This window comes from Mustelus asterias, chromosome 11 (assembly GCF_964213995.1).
Source record: "Mustelus asterias chromosome 11, sMusAst1.hap1.1, whole genome shotgun sequence".
Taxonomy (NCBI): domain Eukaryota; kingdom Metazoa; phylum Chordata; class Chondrichthyes; order Carcharhiniformes; family Triakidae; genus Mustelus; species Mustelus asterias.
The window spans coordinates 24,818,091-24,839,499 of NC_135811.1; the positions used below are offsets into that span (position 1 = coordinate 24,818,091).

General features: G+C 40.6%; 1 protein-coding gene across 2 annotated transcripts in view; it reads left to right on the forward strand.

Annotated features, from left to right (window-relative positions):
• Positions 1 to 21,409, forward strand: part of dclre1a (DNA cross-link repair 1A (PSO2 homolog, S. cerevisiae)) — a 49,580-nt gene that overhangs the window by 4,151 nt on the left and 24,020 nt on the right. The window contains exons 1-3 of one of the 2 annotated variants that reach the window (XM_078223258.1): positions 6,382 to 6,500; positions 16,727 to 18,331; positions 20,310 to 20,443. In XM_078223258.1, the coding sequence (XP_078079384.1) occupies positions 6,446 to 6,500; positions 16,727 to 18,331; positions 20,310 to 20,443 (1,794 nt within the window). In that variant the 5' untranslated portion in view covers positions 6,382 to 6,445. Of the gene's footprint in view, positions 1 to 6,381; positions 6,501 to 16,726; positions 18,332 to 20,309; positions 20,444 to 21,409 lie in introns of those variants that run through there. The other variant, XM_078223257.1, reaches the window with a different exon arrangement.

The window sequence follows — 21,409 nt, forward strand, 5'->3', positions numbered from 1 at the left end:
AGACTCATTAAGAGGCATTCAAAATGAATGATTTTGACAGAGTAATTAGAAAAAGAACCAGAGGTGACCTGAGGAAAGAAGAAATTATATGGAACGCATTGGTGAAAGCAAATTCAGTAAAAACTTTCAAACGAAAACTGAATAAATATTTAGAGGAAAAATTACAGGTCTGTGGGATGGCATGAGGCTAATTGTAAGAACATAACATAAGAAATAGGAGCAGGAGTAGGCCATCTAGCCCCTCGAGCCTGCCCCGCCATTCAACAAGATCATCGCTGATCTGAAGCGAATCAGTTCCACTTACCCGCCTGCTCCCCATATCCCTTAATTCCCTTATCGATCAGAAATCTATCTACCCGTGATTTAAACATATTCAATGAGGTAGCCTCCACCACTTCAATGGCCAGAGAATTCCAGAGATTCACTACCCTCTGAGAGAAGAAGTTCCCCCTCAACTCTGTTCTGAACCGGCCCCCACTTATTTTGAGGCTGTGCCCTCTAGTTCTGGTTTCCCTTCTTAGTGGAAAGAATCTCTCTACCTCTACCCTATCCAGCCCCTTCATTATCTTATATATCTCTATAAGATCACCCCTCAGCCTTCTAAACTCCAACGAGTACAGACCCAATCTGTTCAATCTCTCCTCATAAGCTACACCCCTCATCTCCAGTATCAACCTGGTGAACCTTCTCTGCACTCCCTCCAAGGCCAATATATCCTTTCGCAAATAAGGGGACCAAAACTGCACACTACTCCAGTTGCGGCCTCACCAGTGCCTTGTATAGTTGCAGCAAGACCTCCCTGCTTTTATATTCTATCCCCCTTGCGATAAAGGCCAACATTCCATTCGCCTTCTTGATCACCTGCTGCACCTGCAGACTGAGTTTTTGCAATTCGTGCATAAGAACCCCCAGGTCCCTCTGCACAGTAGCATGATGTAATTTTTCTCCATTTAAATAATATTCCAATTTACTATTATTTCTTCCAAAGTGGATAACCTCACATTTGCCAATGTTATATTCCATCTGCCAGATCCTCGCCCACTCGCTCAGCCTATCCAAATCTCTCTGCAGACTTTCCACGTCCTCCACGCAATTCGCTTTCCCACTCATCTTCGTGTCATCAGCAAACTTTGATACCCTACACTCAGTCCCCTCCTCCAGATCATCTATGTAAATGGTAAACAGTTGAAGCCCCAGCACCGATCCCTGCGGCACGCCACTGGTCACCAACTGCCAACCAGAAAAGCACCCATTTATTCCAACTCTCTGCTTCCTGTTAGATAGCCAATCCCCAATCCACAAAATAATTGGACAGCTCTCTTAAAGAACCAGAATTGGTGCAATGGTTTCCCGCTGTTGGATGTTTAATTTTATGATTCTAATGTTTAGAATGGATGGTGCATCATTGTCACATAGGAAGTTATTTGTGACTTTGATAAGAGCCTTTTCAATTAGGTGCAGGAGAGGTGGGCATTAAAGGTGGTAACACATTCTTGGACACGAGAGCAAAGAGGGGTTGGAAATGGGTTGGAAGTTAGTGAGTAATTCTGCGTGTGAGGGCGAATTATGTCGTTTCCAGGCATTATGATTGAGGAGTGTTGTAGCTTTGATCGTGGCCTATCTGAAGTGCGCAAATGTGCACTTTGTAGCAAAAGTCAATGGATTGTAATCCAAAAATGTATTTTTAGCTTAGAGATACAAATTAATTGCTCAAGACCAGCAAATTCAATGTAAACCTGGGATTACGTTCAAGACCTTTTTGGTTCCTACCATTCGCACCAAATTTGAATGCTGCATTTATCTCCTGATCCATTGGGAAACTTAAATTCTACATAATATCAACCGGCTTATTCTAATTAATCTTTAAGTGTCTATCCTTAGAAGTGGCTCACTGCTAATTTGCCAAAGCCTCTCAAACATCTATAGAGCATAAATCAGGAACGCTTTGGGATACTCTTAATTTTCTTGAATGGGTGCAGCTACAACAACATGAGAAGCTCAATATCACTCGAGACAAAAATGTTCGCTTTACTGACACCTCATCCATTGCTCCAAAAGTTCATCATTGATATACTGTGGCTGTAACTCCCAAACGCACAAATTCCACCAGCTGGAAAGACCAAGGCTGCAGACGCACGATAACATTATTTCTGCCTCTTGTGCTCCTTGTCAAGTCGTCCATTATCCTGACTTGAACATAGCATTACAAATAGGAAAGCAGATTATTATTTGAATGGATGTAAATTCAGAGGGGTGGATACTCAGTGAGACCTTGGTGACTTTGTGCATTAGTTGCTGAAAGTAAGTGTGCAGGTACAGCAGACAGTAAAGAAGGCAAATGGTATGTTGGCCTTCATAGTGAGAGGATTTGAGTATAGGAATAGGAATTTTTACTGCAGTTGTATATAGGGTGTTGGTGAGGCCATATCTGGAGTGTTATGTGCAGTTTGGTGCCCTTATCTGGGGAAGGATGTCCTTGCTATAGAGGGGTTGCAACAAAGGATTACCAGGCTGATTCCTGGGATGGCAGGGCTGTTATAGGAGGAGAGACTAAGTCACTCAGGATTATATTCATTAGAAGGAGTTAGAAGAATGAGAGGGGATCTCATAGAACTTTATAAAAGTCGAACAGGATTAGACGGGATTATTCAGAAAGAATGTTCCCGATGGTGGGGGAGTCCAGAAGTAGGGGTGATAGTTTGAGGATAAGGGCTAAATCTTTTAGGATTGAGGTGAAGAGAAATTTCTTCACCCAGAGAGTAGTGTATCTGTGGAATTCACGACCACAGAAAGTAGTTGTGGCTAAAATGTTGTATGATTTTAAGAAACAATTAACAAAGAACAGTACAACACAGGAACAGGCCTGCACCGATCATGTTTACCTATCTAAACCAACCGCTTAAAACCCTCTATTCCCCATTTGTTCATATGCCTATCAAGATAAGTCTTAAATGTGGCTAGCGTAATTGCCTCAACCACCTCACTTAGCAGTGTGTAAAAAAAAAAGTTCCCCCGCACATCTCCACTGAACCTTCCCCCCTTATCTTGAACTTGTGCCCCCTTGTAATTGTCATTTCTGCTCTGGGAAAAAGCTTCCAACTGCTCACCCTATCTATACCTTTCATCGTTTTATAACCTTCTGTCAGCTTCTGTCTTTCCAGGGAGAACAATCCCAGTTTATTCAATCTCTCCTCATAGCTAATACCCTCCATACCAGGCAACATCCTGGTAAACCTTTTCTGCACTCTCTTCAAAGCCTCTACATCCTTCTGGTGCAATAAGTAGTCTCACAACACCAGGTTAAAGTCCAATAGGTTTATTTGGTCGCATGAGCTTTCAGAGCGCTGCTTCTTCATCACATGAGTTTGTTTCACAAACAGGGCATATATAGACACAAACTCAGTTACAAGATAATGGTTGGAATGCAAGTCTTAACAGGTAATCAAATCTTTATGGGTGCAGACAATGTGAGTGGAGAGAGGATTAAGCACAGGTTAAAGAGGTGCGAATTGTCTCAAGCCAGGACAGTTAGTGAGATTTTGCAAGCCCAGGCAAGTCATGGGGGTTACAGATAGTGTGACATGAACCCAAGATCCCAGTTGAAGCCATCCTCATGTGTGCGGAACTTGGCTATCAGTTTCTACTCAATGATTCTGCGCTGTCGTGTGTCTTGAAGGCCGCCTTGGAGAATGCTTACCCGAAAATCAGAGTCTGAATGCTCTTGACTGCTGAAGTGTTCCCTGACAGGAAAGGAACCCTCCTGACTGGTGATTGTCGAGCAGTGTCCAATCATCCGCTGTCGTAGCGTCAGCATGGTCTCGCCAATGTACCATGCCTCGAGACATCCTTTCCTGCAGCGTATCAGGTAGACAATGTTGGCTGAGTCGCAAGAGTATGTACCGTGTACCTGGTGGATGGTGTTCTCACATGAGATGATGGCATCCGTGTCGATGATCCGGCACATCTTGCAGAGGTTGCTATAGCAGGGTTGTGTGGTGTCGTGGTCGCTGTTCTCCTGAAGGCTGGGTAGTTTGTGGCGAACAATGGTCTGTTTGAGGTTGCGCGGTTGTTTGAAGGCAAATAATGAGGGTGTGGGGATGGCCTTGGTGAGATGTTCATCTTCATCGATGACATGTTGAAGGCTCTGAAGACGATGTCGTAGCTTCTCCGCTCCGGGGAAGTACTGGACGACGAAGGGTACTCTGTTCGCCGGTCAAGGGTATTCAATCTCTGATCTTTGGGTAAGCGTTCTCCAAGGCCGCTATGACAATGGATGCACTCACCTAATGAAGGAGCAGCACTCCGAAAGCTCGTGCTACCAAATTAACCTGTTGGACTTTAACCTGGTGTTGTGAGACTACTTACTGTGCCTACCCGAGTCCAACGCCGGCAACTCCACATTATCCTTCTGGTAGTGCGGTGATCAGAATTGGACACGGTATTCCAAATGTGGCTGAACCAACGTTTTATACAACTGTAACATAATTTGCCAACTTTTATACTCAATATCCTGTCCGATGAAGGCAAGCATATCATATGCTTTCTTCACCACCACCTCCACCTGTGCTGCCACTTTTAAGGATCTGTGGATCTGTGCTCCCAGACTGTGTGTCTATGCTCCAGATTGTTCTGCCATTCATTTTATCGCTTCCACCTGAATTGGATCTACCAAAATGCATCATGTCGCATTTGTCTGGATTAAATTCTATTTGCCATTTCTTCGCCCAATTTTCCAGTCTATCTATATCCTGCTGTATTCCGTGACTATCTTCATCACTAGTCGCAACTCTGCCAATCTTAGTATCATCCGGAAACTTGCGAATCAAACCAGCTATGTTTTCTTCCAAGTCATTTATATATATTACAAACAGCAGAGGTCCCAGTACTGATCCCTGCGATCCCTGCGGAACACCACCAGTTACAGACCTCCATTCAGAAAAACACCCTTCCACTGCTACCCTCTGTCTTCTATCACCAAGCCAGTTCTGAATCCATAGCTAGTTCACCGCTGACCCCATGAGATTTAGTCTTTTGCACCAGCCTGCCATGAGGGACCTTGTCAAATGCCTTGTCCATATAGACAACATCCGCAGCCTTTCCCTTGTCAATCATTTTTGTCACCTTCTCAAAAATACTCAATTAAATTAGTGAGACATGACCTCCCTTGTACAAAACCATGCTGTCTATTGCTGACAAGGCCATTCAGTTCAAAATGTGTATAGATCCTATTCCTAAGAATCTTCAGATATAGCTCTTGGGGCTAAAGGGATCAAGTGATATGGGGGAAGGTGGGATCAGGATATTGAATTTGATGATCAACTGTGATCATAATGAATGGTGGAGTAGGCTCGAAGAGCCGAATGCCCTACTCCTGCTTCTATTTTCTATGTATGTTTTTATGTACCACCATTCCTTCAATAGTAGTTGGATGAAAATCCTGAAACTTCATACCTACCAGTATTGCGGCAGCACCTCTATCACATGGACTGCAACAGTTCAAGAAAGCAGCGCACCACCAACTTATCAAGCAATAAGTGATTAAATGTAAATGTTGCCCTTGGCAATCATATCCCCATTCCAATAATGAGTAATCAAGTGTTTTCTTATGGTCACTCACCTGATGAAGGAGCAGCGCTCTGAAAGCTCGTGATACCAAATAAACCTGTTGGACTTTAACCTGGTGTTGTGAGACTTCTTACTGTGTCCACCTCAGTCCAATGCCGGCATCTCCACATCATTTCTTATGGTCTGTCAGTGAAATGCTGATTTGTGGTGAAATATGGAGAATGTTAGGTACAGTTAATGTTGCTAAATTTATTTTTCTGAAGAGTCTGGATAGTCAGAAGCTTTTTCCCAGGGTGGAAGAGTCAATTACTAGGGGAAATAGGTTTAAGGTGCGAGGGGCAAGGTTTAAAGGAGATGTACGAGGCAGATTTTTTACACAGAGTAGTGGATGCCTGGAACTCGTTGCCGGGGGAGGTAGTGGAAGCAGACACGGTAGTGACTTTTAAGGGGCGTCTTGACAAGTACATAAATAGGATGGGAATAGAGGGATATGGTCCCTGGAAGGGTAGGGGGTTTTGGTTAAGTCGGGCAGCATGGTCGGTGCAGGCTTGGAGGGCCGAAGGGCCTGTTCCTGTGCTGTAATTTTCTTTGTTCCTTACATCTGGTAGAGTCAGTATGCCCTAGTTTCAAACCAAATAATGTGTTAACACACTCAGCTCTCATTGATTTTTTGGTGCTGATTTTTCTAAAATCTGAGTGTTGTATTGTTGTCTTGCTTAGGAAAAAAACACAAACCCAATTTTTTTTAATGCTCCAAAGGAATGCTTACAGTCATGTTTCTTTTCTTGCCTGCATAGCTACAAGACATTTTATTCTCCAGTCTGGAAGTATGTAATAAACTTATCAAATTCTCCAACGTTTAAATAAAAATCTAATAAGTATGTACAAAAGATTCTATGATGTGGAGATGCCGGCGTTGGACTGGGGTAAACACAGTAAGAAGTCTCACAACACCAGGTTAAAGTCCAACAAGTTTATTTGGTAGCACAAGCCACTAGCTTTCGGAGCGCTGCTCCTTCATCAGGGAGTTCTGTTCACAAACAGGGCATATAAAGAGACAAACTCAATTTATAAAATAATGGTTGGAATGTGAGTCTTTACAGGTAATCAAGTCTTAAAGGTACAGACAATGTGAGTGGAGAGAGCGTTAAGCACAGGTTAAAGAGATGTGTATTGTCTCCAGCCAGGACAGGTAGTGAGATTTTGCAAGCCCAGGCAAGTTGTGGGGGTTACAGATAGTGTGACATGAACCCAAGATCCCGGTTGAGGCCATCCTCGTGTGCGGAACTTGGCTATCAGTCTCTGCTCAGCGACTCTGCGTTGTCGTGTGTCGTGAAGGCTGCCTTGGAGAACGCTTAACCGAAGATCAGAGGCCGAATGTCCGTGACCGCTGAAGGGTTCCCCAACAGGAAGAGAACACTCTTGCTTGGTGATTGTCGAGCGGTGTTCATTCATCCGTTGTCGTAGCATCTGCTACGACGAAGGATTCTAGTCAGTTCTTGATTTCTGCCATGCTGATGTTTTAGATGCTGAATGGAGGCTAGTTTTACTAGGGATGAATATAGGCAGTAGGTGATCTAAAGGATTTGCAAGAGGGAACATGGGTAGAATACACTTAAGAATGTACCCTTAAAAATAAAATTAGCTTTTGACTAAGACTTCAGAAGAATAAAATCTCTTTTGCTCTGTAGATGCTGAGACAGTTCTGCAGGTAACCAGGCAACAGATCACCGAGCCACTGCTATCAATACTGCATGTTCCTTTTGTTGGAAGTATTGATGTGGGAAATGTCTCTGGTATTTGATACTTTTATCACAAATTCCCAGCTAGCCAAATGACTTGTTTTCACTCCAGTTTGCTGTGGAGATAATAAGTAAACATGAACTGGTAAATCATGTTAATGATATTTTGAAATGCGTCACTGGCATGATGTAATATGAGGATTGTTATTTTTCTCAGCCTTGAATATAAATAATCAAGAGATAAAATTTTGTAATTTGGTTTGATATTTGCTAGTTGACAGGAAAGAAAATTATAGGGGTGGTGTGTTATTAGAATGCAGGTTCAAATTTAACATAAATGTTAAAAACAGTTGTTAGAAGAGCTAGCTAAAACCCATTTAAGCAATGTTTTGGCAATCTGAATCTGTTTAGTCTGTAACACTAAACTGCCCACAGTTTTAACACTCATATGCCCATCAACTGGAGACATCTCTGAATTACAGTGAAGTGATTGATGCAAGGGGAGGAAGCATCTTTTTAGAGTCATAGAGGTTTACAGCATGGAGTGCCCTTTCTCAACTTTAAAAGCATGGAACCTATCACAAACCCGGGTCTAAAATTTTCTACGGTTAGCAGAGTTATTTGGTGCAACACTACATTGTATTGGTGTTCTTAGCATTTACAGCTAGTTCAGGAGTAGGAGTAGGATAGCAGGAGGAAAGTTGAAGGGCATGACTGGTTTGATGCTACTGAGTAGTAAAAGTTGAGATGTGAGATCACCCTATGCGTTTTTCTAATTCTAATATATTCCACCCAACCATATTACGAGATTCCCATTTATAGAACAAAGTCAACTTGACTTTAGCTTTTGACTCTCATGCTCCATTTTGTACATTAAATTTGCAATCCCCCATAAGAGGAACAATACTTATCTTCCAGAAAATATGTTGTAATGAAGATAGAGTATATGTGGAATTAATATCTGACAGATGTTACTTTATATGGTAGAATTCTCAACCCACAAAAATTAGCTGATACTCCCATTCCCACTTAATGCATTCTTTTCAAAGGTTCAGATCACAGCTGATGTTTTTCAAAGCACAGTGCCAGGAGTTTGGGAGAGCCTTGGTATTAGTAATGTTCTGCATCATTCCATACATGTTTAACTGATAAATGGGAGAAGATATTAAAAAAAAGAAAATTCTCCCATTGTCAAGATTGAGATTTTGGGAGAGTATATAAATGAATGCATCTACAATACATCAGTATCTACTGTAATGCTAAAAATAATCCCCATAAGCTTGTGTAGTAAGTCATTTATTCCGGTAATTCCACTTATAAGTGTTGAGTACCAAATAAAGCTATGCAAAACACTAATACTGGTTTTGTATTAAATGTATCGGGCAGGTTTCACCGACCTCCCATCTATGAAATAAAGTCAAGAATGATACTGAGGAGATTTTAACTATCATGGTAATTTTGTAAGGTAAATTTGAATGTCAGGAATAAAGAGTAACTCATTTATTACAAATGTCTAATTTTTATTTAATTGTTAATATCTCTTATTGCAAAGTTATTGCCATATGCACTTAAAAGTGTGAATTATGGAGCAAATTACATGAAAAGGATGCATACATGAGGTCTAGGCAATTAAAAACAGATGAAGCATTTGAAGAACACAGGGAAAGTAGAAACCAGCTCAAACAGGGAGTTAGGCGGGCAAAAAGGGTCACGAAATGTCCTTGGAGAGTCCCAAGGCATTTTATACATATATTAGGAACAAGAGGGTAGCTAGAGAAAGAGTTGGTCCACTTAAGGACAAAGGAGGGAAATTATGTGTAGAACCAAAGGAAGTGGGTGAGATCCTTAATGAGTACTTTGCATCAGTATTCGCAAAGGAGAGGGACACGTTGATTGATGGTGTCTCGGAGGGGTGTGTAAACCCTTTAGAACAAGTCATCATCATGAGGGAGGAAGTGTTAGGTGAATTAAAAAGCATTAAGGTAGACAAATCCCCAGGGCCAGATGGCATCTATCCCAGATTACTGAGGGAGACAAGAGATTAAATTGCTGGGCCTCGAACAGAAATCTTTGTTTCTTTGTTGGCCACTGGTGAGGTCCCAGAGAATGGATAGTCAATGTTGTCCCATTATTTAAGGAGGGTAGCTGGAATAACCTGGGTAATTATAGGCCAGTAAACTTGACGTCATTGATAGTGAAATTGTTGGAGAAGATTCTTATGAATAGGATCTATACACATTTGGAACTGAATGGTCTTGTTAGTGACAGACAGCATGGTTTTGTACGAGGGAGGTCATGTCTCACTAATTTGATTGAGTTTTTTAAGCAGCTGACAAAAATGATTGACGAGGGAAGGGCTGTAGATGTTGTCAAAGCATTTGACAAGGTCCCTCATGGTAGGCTGGTGCAAAAGATTAAATCTCACGGGATCAGGGGTGAACTAGCTAGATGGATTCAGAACTGGCTTGGCCATAGAAGACAGAGGGTAGCGGTGGAAGGTGTTTTTCTGAATGGAGGTCTGTAACTAGTGGTGTTCCGCAGAGATCAGTGCTGGGACCTCTGCTGATATATATAAATGACTTGGAAGAAAACGTAACTAGTCTGGTTAGCAAGTTTGCAGATGATACTAAGATTGGCGGAGTTGCGGATAGTGATGAAGATTGTCAGGGAATACAGCAGGATATAGATAGACTGGAAAATTGGGCAGAGAAATGGCAGATGGAATTTAATCCGGACAAATGAGATGTGATGCATTTTGGTAGATCCAATTCAGGTGGGAGCTATAAAATAAATGGCAGAACCATCAAGAGCATAGAGACACACACAGAGATCTGGAAGTACAGGCCCACAGATCCTTAAAAGTGGCAGCATAGATGGAAAGGTGGTGAAGAAAGCATATGATATGCTTGCCTTCATCGGACAGGGTATCGAGTATAAAAGTTGGCAAATTATGTTGCAGTTGTATAAAATGTTGGTTTGGCCACATTTGGAATACTGTGTCCAATTCTGGTCACCTCACTACCAGAAGGATGTGGAGGCTTTGGAGAGGGTACAGAAAAAGTTTACCAGGATGTTGCCTGGCATGGAGGGTATTAGCTATGAGGAGAGATTGAATAAACTGGGATTGTTCTCCCTGGAAAGATGGAGGCTGTTTATAAAATGATGAGAAGTATAGATAGGGTGAACAGTTGGAAGCTTTTTCCCAGGATAGAAATGGCAATTATAAGGGGGCACAAGTTCAAGATAAGGGGGAAAGGTTCAGTGGAGATGTGCAGGGGAAGTTTTTTTACACAGAGGGTGGTGGCGTCCTGGAATGCACTGCCAAGTGAGATGTTTGAGGTGGTTATGTTAACCACATTTAAGACTTATCTTGATAGGTCCCCGTTTGATATAAACAAACGGGGAATAGAGGGATATAAGTGGTTGGTTTAGATAGGTAAACATGATCAGCACAGGTTTGGAGGGCCGAAGGGCCTGTTTCCTGTGCTGTACTGTTCTTTGTCCTAACTGTGATTTTAGTAAGAAATTTGCTTTTGCTTGTTATATTATTAGATAAAGGGCAATGCGAGTCATCACATAAAAGGTTAGGTGCTCAGTGCCAGAGACCCCGGTTCAATTCCGGCCCCGGGTGACTGTGTGGAGTTTGCACATTCTCCCCATGTCTCCGTGGGTTTCCTCCCACAGGCCAAAGATGTGCGGGTTAGGTTGATTTTTCCATGCTAAATTGCCCCTTAGTATCCCAAGATGTGTAGGTTAGAGGGATTAGCAGGGTAAATACGTGAGGTTACGGGAATAGGGGCTGGGTGGGATTGTTGGCGGTGCATGTTCGATGGACTGCATAGTCTCCTTCTGCATTATGGGGAATCTATGACCTGTTCAGGGAGTGAACTGACACCACTGAATCCAAGAAGATGTTTATGATAGACCCTAATTTGTAATAAACGTACAGCAATATGAAATTTGTCTTAATTCTTTTTAAAGAAGGGTAACTTTTTGATGTGGTGTTGTATCAATTGAATGCTTTCCTGGGTAGCTTTATTCTTAAGTTTAAAATTCTGGGAATTGGAACTCATTTTGTTATACATGTTTTAACTTTTTATACTTTTATTTCTTTAGAAACTGTAATTCCAAACACTCTTTTTCGAATTAGTGAGTGTCTTGTGGAGCGTCCCTACCTTTGAGCCAGAAACTCTGGGTTCAAGTCACACTCTGGGATTTGACGGCCATGGAAGCTGTGTTCATAATCTGGCTAAACCTGTCGATTCTAAACACGTAAATCCTTCCAATACGCATATGGCAGGTGATAGGAGCGATGGAGTCTCCTGGTCAGTCCAGTACCTTGTCAGGCATAACTATGGACCAACCCATGGAAGTCCATGGTCACCAACACCCTCTTGGGACATGGTACCTAGAGAAAAAGAGTCCAAAATGGTAACAGAAGTGACTTCCAACAAATATTTGGAGTCATTTCATTGGTTAATTTATTTTTCATGATTGTTTTCATACACCCTTATTTGTTGAAAGTCTGTGTACCGCCTTCTAAAAGGGCACCCAAGGGTTTCAGTATGGTTGACAGCATATACGTAGCCATTTCACACTGGAAATGTGCCATCCATCATATCACTTGAGGATTTTTAGCTGGCACTGATGTCCCCAACTTGCCTATGCATTGGGCCTAACTCCCATTTTCGGCCCCTTTGTCAAACTGGTTTGTGCATGACCACAGTGTGGACTACACATGCTGTGTTGTCAGTTTCTTTAGTTGTTCCAACAGGTAAGCCAGTGATCCTTAAAAGTACTGCTAAGATCTGCCACCTAAGGCAATATTATTAATATTTTAAAAAACTTATTTGGAGTCAGACTCAAGATTGTTTGAGGTAGAGGATCTCCAAAGGAAAATATACACTGGAGGAAGAATGAGGAATTAAAGGATTAAAAATGTTCCACGTTTTAAAAAGAAACACACTCTGGAATAATAGTTAATTGCCTAAAACCTGCAGCTGTTTAGTATTTTAATACTATTCCACTATTGAAAAGGTCTAATTTTGTGCCAAATGTACGCCATTTAGTGTTAAATTGAAGAATACGTCTTTAGATTTTGCTGCAGGATTGTAGTCCTTTTCCTTATGTAACATTTATCGCTCTTAACTATTTTGTGGAAACACAGTAGGTACCAGATTTGTGAAGGAATTCAAAAAGTCCTCTGCTCTAGACTGTGAGTTGCATCCAGTTTTAGTTTTATAGATCTGGCATAGGATCTTATTAAACAAAGATAATGAGAATTACTTGATATGGAAAACTATGGCATGGCTTCAGTTCAATCCAAAAGGACCAAGTGAACTTCATATTTTCTATCCTTACAGGGTGAGAGCATTCAAGATTTTAGCCTGCAGCACAGTTAATGTCTGGTGCTGTCGTTCTTGCAATATATCTCATTTACTAGCTGTTTTTATGATCTTCAGTTGTTTTTCTTTCTCTCCATTATTTGCTCCTGCATCTTTCACTTTTCTTGGCCTAATATAGAACTGAGTTATGTAGTTAAATAAAAGACATCTTCATTCTATCCTATTGATCAGCCTTGGCTCATTGATAACAGCGATTCAGAGGCAAGAAGGATTGTGCGAGTTCAAATCCCACTTCAGTAACTTGAACACAAGATCTTAATTGACACTTCAGTGTACTGCTGATAAGATTGTTCCACTGCTGAGGTGCTGTATTTCAGATATGATGTTAAACCAAAGTACCATCTGCCCCCTCATGTGGACATAAAAGATCCCATGGCTGATTTGAAGACTCCTTGGTGTCCTAGCCAAAATTTACCCTTCAATCACCACCATTAAAGCTATATCCCAAAACATCATTGTCTTGATGTTTTGGGATGTAGCAACTAACTTGTACACAACAGTTTCCTACATGACAAGAGAGACAGACTATGCTTCAGAAGTAATTCATAAGACATCTCCAAGTTGTGAAAGATGTTATATAAAGCAAGTTTTTCTTTTTACTAGCAGCTCCTACTTATTAAAGAGCATACTCATTTCCAATGACCTGTGTTTGTGAATGGGGAAAGAGCCGATGGAATCATCTGATACAGTGATACGTGTTCTTTCACCGAGACAGAAAATTAACCTGTATTTGGCATAAATCTTGTCTCATCCTGGTATTGTCCCCACTTGATCAGCACGGTGGCATAGTAGTTAGCACTGCTGCCTCACACCTAAGGGACCCGGGTTCAATTCCAGCCTTGGATCACTGTGTGGAGTTTGCTTGTTCTCTGTGTCTGCAAGGGTTTCCTCTGGGTGCTCTGGTTTCCTCCCACAGTCCGGAGATGTGCAGGTTAGGGGGAGTCATGCTAAATTGTCCCTTTGTGTGTCAGAGGGATTAGCAGGGTAAATATGTGTGGTTACGGGGATAGGGCCTGTGTGGGATTGTTGTTGGTGCAGGCTCGATGGACTGAATGGCTTCCTTCTGCACTGTAGGAATTCTGTGACTTGAAGTGCACTGAATATGCTCTGAGATTTGTTTTACACACTGCACTTTCCATTTTCTTCAAAAAATCAGTGTCACTGCATATAGAAACTTGTATGTTAGAGGAAACAAAAGATCCAGTGAGTGGAATGAATGTAACCACGCTCGACCAAAGTTATTATATTCAAGAACTTAATGACAGGGATGTAATAGTAAGGTTATCTTAGCTAATACAATGAGTTTCAATTTTATTTATTTATCTATTCATGGGATTGAGTCTGGCAAACCCAGAATACCTTACTTCATTGAACAACATTACTCAGAAATAATGGATTCAGATAACTTGGGAAACATAATTCACCAATTGACTCTAAAATTAAAATAGTAAAAAATTCAATATTCCTGTTTTATGCTTTGCCCGAATTTCCTTTATCATTTATGCTGATTTAGCAAAACCTCCAACCAAGCGCAATGCTGTCATTAAAATAGTTCAGCTTCAACATACTATACAGATCTCCTGCCAAGTATATTATCGGTGTATTTATGCTAGAATTGAATTGAAAGTAAAGAAGTTATACATCAGTTATATATGGCATTTGTGAGACCACATCTAGAACACTATATACGGTATTGGTCTCCTTATTTAAGGAAGGATGTAAATATGTTGAAAGAATTTCAAAGAAGCTTCACTAGACTAATTCCTGGAATGGGAGGGTTGTCATACAAGGAAAGGTTAGACTGGCAAGGTATGTATCCACTGGAGTTTAGAAGAATAAGTGACACTTGATTGAAACATGTAAGATCCCAAGGGGTCTTAACCCCTCATTTCTCCCCACTCCTTCCCCCAACAGATGTGGAAGGGATGTTTTCTTTTGTGGCAGAATCTGGAACTAGGGCTGTAATGGGTTGCCTTATTTTTGAGATGAGGATAATTTTTTTCTGAGGGTTCTGAGTCTTTGGAACTCTCTTCCACAAAAGACAGTGAAGCAGTTTCTTTGAATATTTTTAAGGCAGAGCTAGAAACATTCTTGATTAACAAGGGGGTGAAAGGTTATCTGGGATAGGTGGAAATGTGGAGTTGAGATTACAATCAGATCAGCCCTGACTTACTGAACAGCGGAGCAAGCTTGAGTGGCTTACTTACGCTCCTAATTTGTATATTTGCAACCAGCAGGTAGCTGATAGGGTCTTCTGAGTTTTCAGTGACTGCTTCAGTTGTCTGGACAGATTTGAAGGAATGCTACAATACTCAGGAGAAAGAACGGCAGAGATTGTCTTGGTCTGCTGCACTCTGCACACCTCTTTGAAGACAGGTTCAGGGAACGGGGGAACACATTTAGCTAGAAGATCCCAAACTGTATTTGGATGAGTTGGCGTTTGGAGGACAGGCTGTCAGAGAGCAACTAGTGCTGATGGTGTTCACTGAAAGTGAATTATTCTGATTTGAGGTATTCCTGGATATTTGACCTTATGGTTTTCTGATTACACTACCTCTTATTTATCTGGAGTATGATGATACCGCTGGTTGGTGAGGAATAAAGGGAGGGCATGGTGAGCACCCTGTCTTCTCTACTCGGTAAGATTATTGAATTTCATGTGGAACTCCTGCATCATCCTTGAGGTTGTGGCGGTAGCACCTAGTACCTCTGACACCTTCATTCTTCAATTTTAGCTCTGGATCAGTTGATGGTATACTTGCCTCTGAGTCAGATGATTGTGTGTTCAAGTCCTGCTCCGGCACTTGAACGCAGCAATCTAACCTGGCACTGAGGGAGTGCTACACTGAATATGCCGCTTTTCAGATGAGATTAAACCAATGCCCCATTGAGTGAATGTAATAGGTCCCACGGCACTGTTTGAAAGAGGAGCAGAGGGGTCATCCCCATTGTCTTGGCCAATATTTCTCCCTCAATCATCATTGAAAAAAAGACAAATTATCAGGATAGTATTACATTACTGTTGGGTGGAGTGGTGTTTAGAAATGTTGTAGTGGTAATGTCACTGGGCTAGGAATCCAGAAGCCCTGGCTAATGCGCTGGTGACATATGTCTAGATCCCACCACAGCAGCTGGTGGAATTTAAATTCAGTCAATAGATCTGGAATATAAAATCTTAGTAATAGTAACTATGGAACTATCATTGATTATTGTTAAAAAACCTATCTGGTCCCTGTGCTTTAGGGAAGGAAATCGGTCATCTTTACTTGGTCTGGCCTCTGTGATTCCAGACCCACTGCAATGTGGATAATTCTTAACTACCCACTGCAATGGCCTAGCAAGTCATTCATTTCACGGGCAATTAGTGATGGACAACAAATTTAGGCCTTGCCAGAGATGTCCACATCACATGAAAAAATTAAAAAAGGGAGCTTGCTGTGCAGAAGTCTGCAGTTGTGATTCCTAAGTTACAATAGCGACTACATTTCACTAAGTACTTAATTGGCTGTTAAGTACTTAGGGACGTCCACTAGTTATGAAAGGTGCTATAGAAATGCAGGTTTTTCTTTTTCAGTTGCCAGTTTTGCCCAAGAGATAGTCTCATCTGTCCTCGATTTTGTTAAGGGGGGCCTGAAGGTTAAAATAGTATTCAGACATAAATGAGGTTCAATAGAAATGCTGGTGTGGCAAGATCAGAATAAGAACAGGTATATACTGGATATACTTTGCTGGTTATACTGTTGCAGGAAATGTTGCCAAAAATGCTTAATTACAAAATCCATTGGGATTTTCAAAATGGAATTGTACAGCATGATTAATCAAATATTAACAAAAATATTTTAGCAATAATGGCTCTTAGAGGAATGAAAACAGAGATCAGTAGATAAATGTAGTTTCAAATTTAAAATGAGATAAATGAGAAAATGAATATCTTTACCAGCAAATCTTAAGATGTTTTATTGCCTATTAAATTGATAAGATTCCAAAACAAATCAGTTCACTTTACTCTTACAGAATGCCCAGATGGCCTGCTTTGTAACAATACAATCCCAAGACACTACAAACGCTACTCCCACTCGCTGCTTGCTGAAGAAAGAGCATTGGGTCAGAGTGATGTTCAATCCACATTTCTCAGTAGTTCAGAGAGAGATACCCTTGTAGCTTCACCGGATTTTAACAATAATCACCCATCCTTGCGGAACAGTCAGTCTTCCCAAATTGAAGAACATCTAGCAAATAAAAGTCAAAATGCTCTACTACTGCTGAAGTCCCCTGCCATCAAAGCTACAAAGAAAAGCTCGAATAAATTCAAAGATGTAAGAACAACAAAAAGAACGACTTCCCCTTCCGAAAAAATTTCAAAGGGTGTTGTGTCCACAGCATCACCCAGTAACCTACCCAGAAAATTACCTCATTCAGCATCACAGTTAACAATTGACATAGAACCTGGGATTAATATTGACAGATTATTTAACGTGGCAAATAGTTTTTCACAAGATGAATCTACTTTTGTCCTTGCTTCAGATGCAAACAATAACAAGGATGATATTAGTTACTCTCCAATTTGTAGTGATGAAATTCCAGATGATCAGAGGTTATCTTTTACAAGGAGAAGATTGTTTCATGGTCAAACTATTAATCATAATTGTAAACTGGAGGATGACACTTTTTCTGACTCTGGGGACTTTAAAAGCCATGGGCAGGAATTGATTCATAAATCTAGTGGACTTGAGGACACCATCACAACTGACATTGAGACTATTGCTATTGATCCAGATTCCAGTCTATTAACTGACAGTGCTAATATTATAACTAAAAATAGAAAAAGCATTGCAACACAACCACAATTGGCAAAGGCTATATTGTCAGCACTTAAATGGGCCCCATTGGATACTGAGAAGATTGAACAGGTTAATAATTGGTCACAACCTAATTTAACTGAATTAAACATGATTAAGTTGGAACCAGCACACTCAGGTTCTGATCGTTTACTAGAGCCTCTACAAATTAAACAGGAACCAATCAAATCATTTCAACTTACTCAAAATGTTAATGTGCAGGAACCTTGTGACTGCCAATCAAGGGAAGAAGAGAGAGATAATGCTAGTTGTGCCAGGAAAACATCAGTACCTCAGCACTCATTAGTTTTGCCTTTGTTAAACATAGTGAAACAGCGCAGCTCTCATCCTGAAACTCTTATTTTTGCACAAAGTGTTGGAGTTCAGAAAAGTGGAACAAAGACTTTGGAAATGGCATCTCCAGGCTTGATGGAGAGATGTCCCATAAAAATCCCCAAGAGGAGTGCTATAAATAAAGAATTGAAGCAAACTGATATTGGAGTTTTCTTTGGACTTCAACCAAAATTCAAGGACGAGCAAGAATGTCCGAAAAACATGCCGCAAGGGAAAGCAAAAGAATTGATTTCAGAGGTTTCATATATTGAACGAAGGCAAAGACAGAGGAAGAGGAAAATAGAAAGTTCTATAGGTGATGAAGCTTGCATGGACTCTGTGGGCAAAATTCAAACAGAGGTTGGTGATGGACAACAAGGAAGAGCAAAAAGGCCAAGAAACACATATCAAAAAAATAAGCAGTGTCCTTTTTACAAGAAGATTCCAGGTAAACCATCAATTATATGTCAGTTACTTTGCACCTGACCAGTTTATTCGCCTTGGATGGTAACTAGGAGTCAAATTGTAAGCAACTATATGATGGTATATTTGTGTAAAGTAGAAGAATGTAATTTTATATGCTTACCACTTTCTATAATCAGGATCTACTTATGTTCTTATTTTTTACGCGCATTCCAGAGAATCTAAAGTTTACAATAGCTTTCAATTCTAATACTGATAAGCCACCCTTCTTGCATCTCTAGTGATAACATGCAAGCAACGAACAGTAGGAGTAATGTTTCAGATATAGATGAAATCCGATGTTGATTAACTGTTTATCCACTGGACAAGATAGAGCTGATGTAAATTGTAAAAGTTGGTCAAGGCGGTTCGCATTTTGATGCCCCCATTAAATTGTAATTTGGTTAAATTCTTAGAAATCTCAATACAGAAACAAACAGGTCTTCCCTTCTTGTAAACAAATAGCCCAAATCTTGTTTCCATACCATTTTATTATTCACTTTATCATCCATGCAGTCAATCTAATCTTCAGTATTGAAATAGCTGGAAGTGATTGTCACATACTCCATTAAAACCTATATTTTTGGAGCACACTTTTGGCCATCTGTTCTGCTATCTTGGTGTCAAATTTTTATTAACATTTGTGAAGTGCCTTGGGACTTTTTACTCTGTTAAATGAATTACATAAATACAATTTGTTCTTGCTTAAAGAGCATTCATAGTCACCCACAGTACAAGGCTTCCTTTTCATACCTGAGATGTAGCTAACATCTTTTTTACAATTTGGTTCCTATCTTCTTGATATCATAATACATCTTCCAAGTTTGTGTACAATATTTGAGATTGTGAAAAGAAGTTTTCTCTTCTAAATTTCTTGCCCTTCAACTTGTATCTATGGCCCTTGTTCTAGACCACACGAATGGTCTGCTTCTATTTAACATGCCTTGTCCTTGTCATCCCATAAGTTGCATTCTAATGAAAAAAAACTTCACTTCAAGTTTTTGTCTGTATTTCTATTCCTTGGATAGATAAAACTGCTTTGTTCCAAAGCTTCAATGAAGACCAATGTTCACTGCATTCTCCATCTCACCTGCCCCCCAGACTCTGTCCATTCAAGCTCTGGGAGGGGCAGGAGGAGGCCATTTGGTCCTTCGAACCTGCTCCGCCATTCATTAAGATCATGGCTGATCATCCATCTCAATAGCCCAATCATGCTTTTTCCCCAATAGAAACATAGAAGATAGGAGGGGGGTATAACAGCAAAAACTGAGAATGTGCTTTTCTGGTTAATACAAACCTGTCACAAATATTGTACACAAACTTGGAAGATATTTTATGATAACCTGAGGATAGGAACCAAATTTTAAAAAAGACAGATAGCTATATCTTGGGTATGGAAAGGAAGCCTTGTGCTGTAGGTGACTTGAGTGCTCTTGAAGCAAGAACAAGTTGAATTTATATAATGCATTTAACATAGTAAAAAGTCCCAAGGCAGTTCACAAATGATCGCAATAAAAATATTGAGACCAAGTTGCAGAGTGAGATAACGGAATAGATTTTAATTAGTATTTTAAAGTAACAGAGGGGGGTTTAGAGGAGGAATGCATGGGGCCAGCAAGCTGAAAACATGGCCACCATGGAGGAGTGCAAGATCTTGAAGGCTTATAAGAGTGAGCCACAGACGAATTTTAAAATTGATGTCAGATTTGGAGCCAATGTAAGTTAACAAGTGTTAAGGTGATGGGATTTGGGATGATTTAAGATACAGGCAACAAAATTTTGGATAAACACAAGGGGGTCCCCATGCCCTCCCCCTTCATTTTTCCTCTTCTCTGCACCCTCTAAATAAATCTTTGTGTCAGAACTCTCCATGTCATGACTGATCATTATTTTGAAAAATCATCAATATTCATATTAGACAACAGCAAACAATCTGCCTTCACAACCGACCTTTGTGCTTTCAGGAACTAATTTCACAGTGGATGCCTTCCAATATGGTGTTATTGAGGGTTGTTCTGCCTACTTCCTTACTCATTTTCATTCAGATCATTATGGAGGTCTTACCAAGAATTTCAAATGTCCTATTTACTGCAGCACGGTAAGTCTGTACCAGTGTTTAAGCAAATTAATGAATTGCAACTAATAGAATCCTAGAAATAGAACTTGAGTAACAACTTCTTGGATATGTTCTTTATTTTGAAACAAGTTTTTCTCTCCTCCCTGGGTGCGGCCTTGAATATCATAGTTATTTCCAATGTGTTAGCTGCAAGCCATGTGGTTTATTCAGAATCCAGATTTGAGTCATAGAGGTATACAGCACAGAAAAAGGCCCTTCAGCTCATCGCGTCTGCAACAAAGATAAACCACCTAACTGTTCTAATCCCATTTTCCAGTACTGGTGTGCCTTGACATTGCAAGTGTACATCTAAATACTACTTGAATATTACGAGGATCTCTACCTCCTTGCCCTTTAAGGCAGTGAGTTTGAGACTCTCCCCTTTGGGTGAAAATGTTTTCCTTGCATCCCCTCTAAACTTCCTGCCTCTTACCTAACTCTATGCCCCCTGGTCATTGATCCTTCCGTCAAAAGGAAAAGTTTCTTCCTGTCTGTGCTATCTATGCCCCTCATAAATTTTATACATCTCAATCATGTCCCCTTCTCATTCTCCTCTGCTCCAAGGAAAACAACGCCAGTTTATCCAAGTTCTCTTCATAATTAGAACTCTCCAGCCCAGGCAATATTCTGGTAAATCTCTTCTGCACCCTTTCCAAATCTTTTTTCTATAATCCCTCCTATAATATGGACTCCAATATTGAAATTGAATCCAATATTCCACCATATACACACAATAGTCTCACTGTGGCCTTACCAGCATTTTATATAATTTCAGCATAACCTCCCTGCGCTTGCACTCTCTGCCTTGGCTAGTAAAGGCCAGTATACCTAATCTATGGAATATTGAGCTGCCAATCCTGCCTGTCTCTCAACCATACCTCAGTGACAGCAATGACATCATGTCCCATGTTTTAATTAATGCCCTCAACTCATCTGCCTTGTTCGTCA